This window comes from Lupinus angustifolius, unplaced genomic scaffold, assembly GCF_001865875.1.
Source record: "Lupinus angustifolius cultivar Tanjil unplaced genomic scaffold, LupAngTanjil_v1.0 Scaffold_5_229, whole genome shotgun sequence".
NCBI classification, from domain to species: domain Eukaryota; kingdom Viridiplantae; phylum Streptophyta; class Magnoliopsida; order Fabales; family Fabaceae; genus Lupinus; species Lupinus angustifolius.
Genome location: NW_017717439.1, coordinates 2,145 through 14,526, shown reverse-complemented (window position 1 = coordinate 14,526; position 12,382 = coordinate 2,145). Strand labels below are relative to the sequence as shown.

Sequence of the window (12,382 nt, the reverse complement as noted above, 5' to 3'; positions counted from 1 at the left end):
ATGTTTATGTAACAACACTCATTTCGTCAAAAAATCACTTTTCAAGCAAATATTTAGAAGATGAAAAATGTGTTATATTAACAATGACGAAAGCTTCTAATTTATTATATTTCATTCTCAATTCTTATTATGAGGCCTAGTTGAATATACTTATTGATAATTGATGTTATGCATATATAAATCTAAACATTATGAAACAATGTTAAATTGAGTCATTTTAACTCCATAAAAGTTGCAGATTTAAATATAACTCCATTAAAAATAGTCATAGGATTAAAACTTTGAAACAAAGTTAAAGTTAAACATAATTATTTTATAGACAACACAATATAATAACAATGTAAGGTAGCATGTATAGAAGATCTATTCAAATTGAAGCACGGAACCTGCATCTATAATTATACAATTGGAGACAATGTGAGTTGACTTTTCACTAACAATTGTTGCCATTGCTAATGAAAACTCAAGCAACATTGGGTCTTCCCTCTTTTGTTTCATAGCCAACAGTTCCAACTTCCTAAAGAGACATTAGGCCAGTTGAGAATAACTTTAAAAACTGCACCATTGGAAACTGCCAAAAATACAAAATAATCCTCTTATTTTTTTGTATGAAAACATGGTAAATAATAGTTAATTATAAGAGTAAAATAAGCAAGTGAAAATACTATAAAAGTATAGATGTCATAACTCTAAATTTTAGGATAAACATAGTCTAAACATGAAAACAACAATGACATTTTAGGATAAATATAATCTCAATATGATAGAACAAAATGAACAATAATAACAAAATGAATAATAATGTATAACACTAATTAGATTATATTTGCCTTGCATCGCTACCTAACTCTACTATCTCTTATGTACTTGGCAACAATGATGCAGATGATAGTAAACAATATTGACAATAAATCAAACATGACAACTAAAATATAAGATAAATGCAAAGAAAACATAAGTCCAAATAATGAAAATGAGCCATCCATTTTGTTGGCCATATTTTATGTCTTATGTATCAGTTAATAAGTAATCTACCGGTTACAATGTTCATGGCTTAGATGTTCATGTTATGGATACTAAAGCAATATTTGTTGTTACAGTAAAATAATTTCTATTCAGTCCTGAACAATAACATTCATTTCTTAGAAGAAGAGGTAAAAGACCACAATATGAATACGATAAATACCAATAACTATATAACAAAATTACATTTACTACTAACCTCTCTACTTAACACAATCTTTTGTGTCTTCCTTAGTATTTCACTTCCTATCTCTTCAAACCTTGCATCAAAATTCACAACAACCTTAGCATTTCTCCAAATGATTCAAACCATACATTCCTATGCATCTTAAAAAAGCCACTCATATCTATAATATTATGTAATAACATTTTTTTCATTACATTTTTTTCTTAATTGGTTGAGCATCCATTTTTTTCATTCATAGGCTCACAAACCTCCTCAACTTGATGCCAATTTGCATTAGTTGTTAACCTCAAATACAACTCATGAAGAATATGAAATTTCTATCAAAACATTTGATACACATTGGTAAAATTGATTTCTTACATCACTAAGCACAAAGCATCAACACCAAATTATATCTTCACAATAAAAATAAATCATAACAAAACTTTTTCTACAAAGCGGTTAAAAATACAGAGTTCCTTTCTCATCAAATATCATAAAAAAATTCTATGTACCAGCACATGATCCATTAAAATGAATTTTTATATACTCTAGTTGTAGAATAAATAACATTAAGAGGTTTGATTTATTACCATAAAAAATTGTTGTTAATGCTGAGTGATTGCATAATTTCTAATTGTAGAATGAGAATAGATTATATGTTGAATGAGGCACAACAACCTCAATTAACTTTATAATCCAAACCGACTCCGATAGAAAACTACTCCCTAACTCATCGCTCTTTGTGTCGATCCCAATCGCAGTCTTAGAGACAGTGGAACACTTCTGGTGAAGGATCCCTCTTTTCCATCCCTCATGAATTCAAAGTCCTCCAAGAAAGAACCCATTTGCATTATTAGGTTATTGGGTCTCTTTCTTTTTCTATAAAGTTTCATTCTTTCATCATAATTCACACACAAATTGTGAGAAGAAGATGATTGTGGGTGAAGAAGGAGAGAAGGAATGGGAATGAGAGAACGTGAGAGAAGGGTTTTGGATAATGAGAGGCAGTTTAAAAGTTTTAGATAATGAGAGAAATATTTTAAAAGATTTGGATAAAAGAGGTTATAAGATTTGGATAAAGGAGATTACGATAAAGTGAGGGCTAAATTGGAATTAAAAAATTATACCATGACATGATAGATAAAAAGAGTTTTGATATAATGGTATAGATAATAAATTAGCTAAATTAAAAAAAAAAAGTTGCGGTGTGCCTATTGTAAAAGAGGAGAAAGCAAGGTTAGAGAAGAAGACATAAGAGGGATCCCCAAGCAACACAGAGATCCAACAATCTCCAACCCTGAGACTCTAACAGCAGGAGAATAAAGCAGAAAATAAAAAGCACTATTTGAATGGCAAAGTTGTAATAATAGTTCACTTCTCATAGCAGGGTTCTCTCTCATCTATCGAATCTCTCCCTGTGTTACTTTTCTAGGTATTCTTCTTATTCAACCCTCTCTCTTTTTTCTTCATGAATCTCTCTTCTGAATGTTCTATGTCTAGGTTATGCTGATGAACCCGTACCCGTTTCTTTTGGAACACGAAAGTTGTTTTGGTTTCATAACCTAGGGTTTATACATGAAAATCTTATATATTTTTGAAGTTTATTTTTTAAAATTTTAAATTTTTTTGTTAGAAGCAAGTCCCTCACCTGTCACTCTATGGGTCGGAGGAACTAATACTTTTGGAATGTGTGTTTACTCTTTCCAATAAGTGTACTCCCGATAATCAATCGACCTTTTAGTCTATCCGAAGATCCAGTGGGACCACCACTAGATCAACTCCTTCTGATTAATTTTTTTTAATCCTTCTAAATTCCAAAACAAAACATATGGCTGAAATAGAAATTAAAGTTATCTTTTATTCTCTGGACCTGTTTTTCTGAAATTTTCTTAATAACTTTTCCATATTGTTCAAGATTTTAACACACACACAGACACATATATCAATTATAAAATGGCATTTTATCTAAAGATTTTACTAAAAACTGATTATAGTAATAAAAAAAGATTGTGAGAATTTGAGAAGAAAAATGATTTCAGTGTAAAGTATTCTACGGTGAAGCTGTAGTACAGTGTGTGCCTTGTGTATACATTGAATTGATATGTGTAACAATATGTTAAGTAACTTTAACAGCTGTAGCTAACTCATGAATTAGCTATTACTATGATGGTAAGACCTTCAACTAGTTCTTTGTTAAATATTTACTTGAAAATGTACGGTTTGATTTTGTTTATGATCAAGTTTTTTGTAGCTAGAAAGTATTTGGTTAGAATTTTAGAAGTCAAATACTTAGAGAAACGTAGTATCTTTTAATAGCTGGAGGAAACTTGATATAAGAAGTAATGATAGAAAATCTGTATAAAGTTTTATCTGGTAGCTTGGTTGTTTCATATGCAATTCTAAGATTTGGAGACTGTGTCTGAATATTGTTTATTGCAAATTTGTTCTAAGTGTAGTGCCACCACTCACCTCTCATAATGACTTTTATAAAGTAAGTGAGCCTGTGAGAGGCTTATAAAACAGTTGAGTTACTTGAACGTAGAAAAAGCAGAAGCATTTTAAAATAGCATTGTAGTTTAGTGATGGTTCTCCTGATCAACATGAGCTATAGTTTGTAAGATGTTTGATACGTTATAATTATTTTTTCCACTAGCCACATTGATCTCAATAGAGATTTCCTACTTCAAAAAATAAAGTAAATATGACTTTTCAATATACAATTCAAATGTATTATAATATCTCCGGCTCGCCGCCTAAATATGAATTGATGGATAACAATATAGTTGGATGTCTCTGTTTTACTTTTATATAATCCCTTGATCTATTGACAACCTTGTCCACATATCATTCTACTAGACTTCTTAGGCTTGCTTATTATTCTCTTGTGCATTTTATTTTTTTATGAATGGGACAAATACTTGAGGTAGTCTATACTCAATTGGGAATTTGGGATTATAAGAAAATTGTTTAGAGATAGAGAGAGAGAAGAGAGAAGAAAGGAGAAGATGAAAACTGATTTTGTTATTCAAACTTAGTTAGTTATAAAAGGAGGGAAAGGAGGATTTATATAAGGTTTGACAGCTCATCATAGTGAAGCTAGTCACAACCTTTACCTCACTCAAATATTAACTAAAACAGAATTACAACCACTAAGTATATTCTAATATAACCCCCTGAATTTGAGGGTGTTGAGAATGCTTGACTAGACTAGAGTAATCTCTAACTTGAAGCTGCTTTGAAGTTAGTGAATTTATCAGTAGAAAGAGGCTTGGTAAGGACATCAGCATTTTGAAGATCAGAAGGCACATGAGCAATAAGCAAAGTCTTGTTTTGAATCTTATCACGAACAAAGTAGAGATCAAGCTCAATGTGATTGGTTCTATTATGAAGCACAAGATTATATGACATAGCAACAGTACTCAAATTGTCACACAATATGGTAGGTGTTGAGTATGAAAACTTGATTTCTTGTAAAAGAGACTCAACCCACATCAATTCTTGAGCAGCCAAGGCTAGACTCCTATATTCAGCCTCTGTGCTTGACCTGTAAATTGTGTTCTTCTTTTTGGACCACCAGGTAATTAGGTTAGGACCAAGATAGATGCAAGCTCCTGAAATTGACTTCCTATCATCCACATCAGAAGCCCAGTCAGCATCACAAAAGGCTGTAATAGGAAGAGGAGCAACAACAGCAACCTTCTGAAGAAAAAGGCCACAAGAGACAGTGCCTTGAAGATATCTAAGGATTCTTTTCACAGCAACCCAATGAGAGTTGAGAGGTTGGCTAAGAAATTGACAGACTTTATTAATACTATAAGTGATATCAGGTCTAGTGATTGTTGCATACTGAAGAGCACCAACAATAGACCTATAAAAGGTGGGATCAGCATAGAAATCATTCCCTTCTTTAGTAAGTCTGCAACTGCTTGTCATAGGGGCTGTCACAGGTTTAGCAATGCCCACATTTTCTCTATCAAGTATATCTCTGACGTATTTTGATTGAGACATGAGAAGAGATCCATCAGTGAGGTGCTTGATCTTAATGCCAAGAAAATAGTCTAGTTTCCCAAGCTTTTTAAGAGCAAAGGAAGAGCTAAGATCTTGAATGACCTTGTGAACTTGAGAAGAAGAGTCGGTTACAATGATGTCATCAACATACACAAGAACAAAGAGTTGAGAAGAAGTTGAAGTATGCATAAAGAGAGAATTGTCATATTTGCTGACCATAAACCTGAGAGTAAGAAGAGTAGACTTGAGCTTCACAAACCATTGTCTTGGAGCTTGCTTGAGACCGTAAATAGCTTTGTGAAGTTTGCACACTAAGGATTTGTCACTGTGTTGAAAACCAGAAGGTTGTTGCATGTAAACCTCTTCATTGAGAACTCCATTTAAGAAGGCATTATTGATATCAAGTTGTTCAATATGTCATTGATAAGTAACAACAAGGGTCAAGAGGATACGTATGGTGATGGGTTTAACAACAGGTGAGAAAGTATCAGTGTAGTCAATGCCAATTTTTTGATGAAAGCCCTTGGCAACTAACCTTGCTTTGTACTTGTGAATAGATCCATCAGGATTTTCTTTGATTCGAAAAACCCATTTATAGCCAATGGCATGTTTGCCATGAGGTAAAGGGACAAGAGACCATGTTCCCAAAGCCAGAAGATCATTGTACTCTTCTTGCATAGCTTGCTTCCAAACAGGATCAGCAAGAGCAGATTTGGCACTAACAGGTTCACATTGAGTGAGGAAAACACTAGGAACCATAGCTGTAATAGGAAGAGGAGCAACAACAGCAACCTTCTGAAGAAAAAGGCCACAAGAGACAGTGCCTTGAAGATATCTAAGGATTCTTTTCACAGCAACCCAATGAGAGTTGAGAGGTTGGCTAAGAAATTGACAGACTTTATTAATACTATAAGTGATATCAGGTCTAGTGATTGTTGCATACTGAAGAGCACCAACAATAGACCTATAAAAGGTGGGATCAGCATAGAAATCATTCCCTTCTTTAGTAAGTCTGCAACTGCTTGTCATAGGGGCTGTCACAGGTTTAGCAATGCCCACATTTTCTCTATCAAGTATATCTCTGACGTATTTTGATTGAGACATGAGAAGAGATCCATCAGTGAGGTGCTTGATCTTAATGCCAAGAAAATAGTCTAGTTTCCCAAGCTTTTTAAGAGCAAAGGAAGAGCTAAGATCTTGAATGACCTTGTGAACTTGAGAAGAAGAGTCGGTTACAATGATGTCATCAACATACACAAGAACAAAGAGTTGAGAAGAAGTTGAAGTATGCATAAAGAGAGAATTGTCATATTTGCTGACCATAAACCTGAGAGTAAGAAGAGTAGACTTGAGCTTCACAAACCATTGTCTTGGAGCTTGCTTGAGACCGTAAATAGCTTTGTGAAGTTTGCACACTAAGGATTTGTCACTGTGTTGAAAACCAGAAGGTTGTTGCATGTAAACCTCTTCATTGAGAACTCCATTTAAGAAGGCATTATTGATATCAAGTTGTTCAATATGTCATTGATAAGTAACAACAAGGGTCAAGAGGATACGTATGGTGATGGGTTTAACAACAGGTGAGAAAGTATCAGTGTAGTCAATGCCAATTTTTTGATGAAAGCCCTTGGCAACTAACCTTGCTTTGTACTTGTGAATAGATCCATCAGGATTTTCTTTGATTCGAAAAACCCATTTATAGCCAATGGCATGTTTGCCATGAGGTAAAGGGACAAGAGACCATGTTCCCAAAGCCAGAAGATCATTGTACTCTTCTTGCATAGCTTGCTTCCAAACAGGATCAGCAAGAGCAGATTTGGCACTAACAGGTTCACATTGAGTGAGGAGAACCTTGGGAACAATGGTTTTGAAAATTCCAGACTTAGACCTTGTTTGCATAGGATGAGTGGATGAAGATGGCAAGTGATCAAGAAACAAACCAATGGAAAAAGAGGTATCCCTAGAATCAGACACATGTATAGGAGAGGTGACAAGACTAGGTAATGAAGGAGAAGACACTGAAGTAGATAAAGGAATGGAATTTGTAGGGATATCAGTAGATGAAACAGAGGTAGGAGGCAAGAAAATTGAGATAGGAGGAGAAGAATAGTGGAGTTGAGGGAGGGAGACAAGGCAGTAAGACCATTTTGGACAAAGAAAGAATTACCATGAAAGGGAAAGGAATGTTCATTAGAAACATCCTTTGAAATATAAAGTCTACCATCTTGGGACAAACATTTATAACCCTTGTGATTAGGAGAGTAGTCCAAGAAAACACACTCAGTACTCCTTGATTCAAGTTTATGTTTGTTGTAGGATCTAAGAAGAGGAAAACAAGAACACCCAAAGATTGTAAGGAATTTGTAATAAGGAACAGTGCCAAACAATTTCTGGTAAGGAGATTGATGTTGCAAAGTGGGTGTATGGTTTCTATTAATCAAATACACAACGACCATAAAGGCAAATTCCCAATAGTCCATAGGAAGTTTAGCTTGAGACACGAATGTTAATCCTGTCTCAACTATATGCCTATGTTTCCTTTCCACAATACCATGTTGATGGTGTGTGTGAGGGCAAGACAATCTATGTTGTATGCCTAAGGACTGAAGATAGGTGGTGAATGGTCTAAATTCGCCACCAAAATCACTTTGTACGGTCTTAATAGTTGTACCGAACTGAGTTTTGACTAATTGCATAAACATTTGAAACAGAGACAAGGTATCAGACTTCTGTTTCATAAGAAACATCCAAGTGAACCTAGAGTGAGCATCAACTATAGTGAAGTAGTACCTAAAACCAGAATATGAGTACTGAGGTGCAGGTCCCCATAAGTCAACAAACACAAGTTCAAAAGGTTTATTGTAAACAGTGGAAGACAAAGGAGCATTTAATTTGTGAACTTTGCCATACAACACGCATTGCAAAAATCAGTAAAGTTTTTATTGCAATAGGGAATATTACAATGTTTCAAGACATTATAAACAATGGCCTCATGAGGATGACCAAGTCTACAATGCCACAAATGAAAAGACCTAAACATAGAAGAAGCCCCTATTACAATTATCAACAGAGTTATTCACGGTATCAACAGATTTATTCAAACCAGAAACAAGAGAACAACTAGGACGAAAGACATAGCTGGGAACAAGATCATGAAACGCATACAAGCCATCTTTGGTTATAGAACCTTGAAGAAGAAGCTCATTAGAAACCTGAGATTTCACAAAACACTTGTCAGCATGAAACTCAAAATAACAGTTATTATCTTTGGTAAATTGCGAAACACTAAGAAGGTTTTTCATAATTTGAGGAACATGTAAGAGATTATGTAAAGAAAAGGAGTAGAAGTAGGAGAAGTAAATTGAGAAGTCCCTGTGGAGTAAATAGGTATACCATGACCATTACCCATGAATATATGATATGGACCAAAGCGTTCAGTAGGACTGTGAATTAGACCCACATCTGAGGTGAGATGATTCGTAGCTCCCGAATCTGGATACCAGGTAGAAGGTTTGGGAGCTTCAACATTTGCTGTCATGGCATGTGGTGTGTAGGAAGGAGAATATTGAAGTCCTCGAGATGTATTAACACCATATGGAACGGATGAGTGAGGACCCGGTCCAAGAAGAGACTGAGATGAAGGAGGCCCAAACTGAGATGTGTGAGGCCCAAGTGTATAGTGTGTTGCAGTTGGGGGAAAATGTGAAGGAGGAGAGTAAAAGTGATCAGTGTATGAAGGAAAGTGGGCCTGAGAAGGCCCATGGGAAAAATTAAATGATGAGTGATGGCCCAACCCAGTTTGTGTGAAGGCTGATGAACATGGAGCAGCTCCAACATTCTGTGGAGCGTAGGTTAGAGAACTGTAACCATAGGGCGCATAATAGCTCATTGCCACGTCATGACCAAAACGGTTACAGAAATCACAATACAACGACGAACCACGATGAGATCCCCTTCCCTCTGCGCATACGACCACCACGACGGCCATGATAACCACCATTGGAAGCAGCAAGACCATAATCAGGTCGCAGAGACTGAATTTGAGGCGAATCAGAAAATGTCGATACTGATGGAATAGATCTTCTTGAGTTAGGGCACGGTGATGCGGAGGAAGAAGGAGCAGCGGCAATGTTTGCCGATAGAGCATCAGAAAGAACTTTCGACGTGCTCTTCTCCATTCACGATTCAAAAGTCAGAAGAAATGATTCCAGGGAATGAAGCGTTGGAAGATCAAGTTGCGTCTCAATTGAAGTAATCATTGGTTGGAATTCTTCGTTCAAACCATCCAACACATAATCAATATGTTCAGTTGTGGAGATTGGAGCTCCAACGAAAACTAGAGCATCAACAAGATTTTTGATCTTCCGAAAATACTCAGATATAGACAACGAACCTTGAGTAATTGAACGAAGCTGAGAACGAAGTTGTCCACTTCTAGCTTTCGTTTGAGAACTGCAAAAATTATGCAATTCCTCCCAAAGCTGCCATGAGTGTTGACAACCAACAACACGAGGTTGTAAGCTTTCCGAAAGTTAATTCAAGATCTAGGAAAAGATCGCTTGATCTTGTTCCTCCCAACACAAGTAAGTAGAGTTCACTTTGTTGATAAGGCGACCATCATCGGTGAGAAACTGATGAGGTATTTCGGTTCCAAGAACAAACCGATTAGCTCTATTGGAAGTGAGAGTGGCGATCATGAAATGCCGCCACATGAGAAAGTTCTACTCAGTAAGTTTCATCGTCGGAGCAGGTAGAACTAACAGTGACGCAACCGTTTGCAGCGGAGATGGAAATGGTGTGGACGGAGGAGAAGAGAGAGAGGCACCAGGAACCGGAGAAGGCATGATACCATATAAGAGAATCGTTTAGAGAGAGAGAGAGAGAGAGAGGCACCAGGAAGCGGAGAAGGCATGATACCATATAAGAGAATCGTTTAGAGAGAGAGAAGAGAGAAGAAAGGAGAAGATGAAAACTGATTTTGTTATTCAAACTTAGTTACAAAAGGAGGGAAAGGAGGATTTATAGAAGGTTTGACAGCTCAGCATAGTGAAGCTAGTCACAACGTTTACCTCACTCAAATATTAACTAAAACAGAATTGCAACCACTAAGTATATTCTAATAGGGATTGAGGATAAATATTGTATATTGCTATGAATGTTGTCTAAATGGTTTTTTTGCTCTCTAACTTGTTAAACTGTTTATAGAATAGTGTTATCAAACAATGTTTTCATATCCAGAACACAATCAAACAGGCCTAGAATCTTTCTTTTTTTTGTTTTGGCTTTAAAAGTTGTTGTGTGAAAGTATTAACTCTTTGGTTTTTTATTGAGTTTCATGGTGAACTCTGCCCGATGCTATCTTTGAATTATGAAGTTGTGATTTTGAGTTGTTCGGTTCGGTTGATGGTACTTTAACATCCCACCCTGTTACACAATTTTTTTGTAAATGCTTATTGACTGTAGCTATACATGTGAAGGCTAGAGGGAGGAAGATGAAGACAATTTCTGGAAATTGTGTTTCATCAAAACAAATATCGCTTTCGAAAGCGGCAAAAATTCTCTCCAAGTTTGTCTCTGCTGATAATGGTGCTTCACAGGTCACCAATGCATATCTTCACCGGGCGTCTACTGCTTTCAATGAACTGAAGCAGCTCCATAAAGAGCTTAAGTCACCACACCCCCAAAAGAAGCACAAAAGGCACAGAACAGAAGAGACTCATGATGACAATAGGAAAATGGTTGAGAAACCTGTTGACAGTTTCAAGATTAATCAGGAGCTGAATCATGGACGACTATTTGGTAGTGAGAATGCTGATGAGGATGGTGAAAAATCAACTCAGACTGTAGCTAAATTCAGTCAAGAAGTTAATGGTTCTACTGGATATGATGCAGAAAATGGCATAGGAAGTGAGAAGCATAAGAAAAATAAAAGGAAGAAGCATGATGGAGACAACAGAGTTAAGTTTGAAGAGGGAATAGTGGAGGGTAAACTAAATACCCATATCCAAAATGAAACTGAGATAGGTCGAGTAAAGAGCCAGGAAGGTGACAGCAACATGGGAACAGAGGAGGGAAAGAAGCAAAAAAAGGAGAAAAAGAAGAAGAATGACAAGGAAGGTAAGGGGAAACTACCTATCAGTGTTGAAAATGAAACTGAGCCAGGTCGAGGACAGCGCAGTGGCGGTGACGGCAACATTGGAATGGAGGAGGGAAAGAGACCAAAAAAGGAGAAGAAGGAAGGTACTGGGAGCCTGTCTAAGAAGAAAATGTAAAGGAAACATGAATTTTCTTAGTTTGAGATGTTTTATTAATTCAATTGCTGTTTAATGCTTTTTTTAATTGATGGGGAATATGTACTTGTAGGGTTGCTTACATAGTTTTGTAGGATCACTTTTTGAAGTATCTTATAAATCCTTGTCCTGCTAGCCTTACTTAGAAAAAGCAGCATCTCTATTTATTGCAATTATAAGCATCTCCCATTTTCACTCTTCTCTTACACTCTTATCAGCGTCCACAACTATTTTTCAACTTGCAGTCTTTCTCATACTTCTGATGTTATTTCTCAATCTTGTGGCCATTTGGTTCCACCCTAGACAGTCCAGAATGGTCAGTGATGAGTGTCAATAATTCCACCATTCAACATAACCCATTTCATTGAAATGGGGTTTCCAGAAAAGATATATTTGTTGGCATAACATTCAACAACAAACCAACTTTGCTCACATCACACTGCAGATACATGTAAATTAGAGAATTATATAACTTTGAGTTGGAAAATGATGAATGTAGGAGCCTATTCAAGGGGCACTAGGTTGTCTTTAAGTCGGTTGTAAGGTCTTTCATGCCTTTTGGTGTGGTCGTTTGCATTGGTGTTTACATGATTGGGTGGCCCTTCTTGCTTGGTCTACTATCCTTCTCTCTTCTCTTCTCTTGATGTGGTGGTTTCTTTTCTTTTTGGAAGGTGAAATTTTTTATTAAATGGAAACAAAGATACACCAAAAGAAACAAATATACAAACAAGGCTAAGACAACCTCAAAAGAATCAACAGCAAACATCTAGAGCATTAGAGGAGGACTAATAATAACATTCCAAACAAACAAGCGGATTAGAAACTCATTCAAACCCAAACATATTTGAACCTTTGATTTTACTTTTGATCCAAAGTCATGATTTGAACTTAA

At 36.0% G+C, this 12,382-nt stretch overlaps 2 protein-coding genes across 3 annotated transcripts; one reads left to right on the top strand and one right to left on the bottom strand.

Annotated features, from left to right (window-relative positions):
- Nucleotides 1-2,496: 2,496 nt before the first annotated feature.
- Nucleotides 2,497-11,587, top strand: LOC109337401. 2 transcript variants are annotated; one of them, XM_019574368.1, is made up of 2 exons: nt 2,497-2,624; nt 10,678-11,587. In XM_019574368.1, exon 2 carries the CDS (start codon nt 10,693-10,695, stop codon nt 11,470-11,472), a length of 780 nt encoding a protein of 259 aa, XP_019429913.1. In that variant the 5' UTR covers nt 2,497-2,624; nt 10,678-10,692; the 3' UTR covers nt 11,473-11,587. The 2 variants fall into 2 exon arrangements, with proteins under 2 accessions (XP_019429913.1, XP_019429912.1); XM_019574367.1 differs by having other exon boundaries at nt 2,512-2,624; nt 10,664-11,587.
- LOC109337400 (uncharacterized mitochondrial protein AtMg00810-like) lies at nt 4,412-5,554 on the bottom strand. The gene has a single exon (XM_019574366.1). The coding sequence runs from the start codon at nt 5,552-5,554 to the stop codon at nt 4,412-4,414; it is 1,143 nt and encodes a 380-aa protein (XP_019429911.1).
- Nucleotides 11,588-12,382: the final 795 nt, after the last annotated feature.

Bases quoted from the DNA above. Each gene is read 5' to 3' on its own strand.
- LOC109337400 (XM_019574366.1), bottom strand. From the start codon at position 5,554: ATGCAACAACCTTCTGGTTTTCAACACAGTGACAAATCCTTAGTGTGC.
- LOC109337401 (XM_019574368.1), top strand. From the start codon at position 10,693: ATGAAGACAATTTCTGGAAATTGTGTTTCATCAAAACAAATATCGCTT.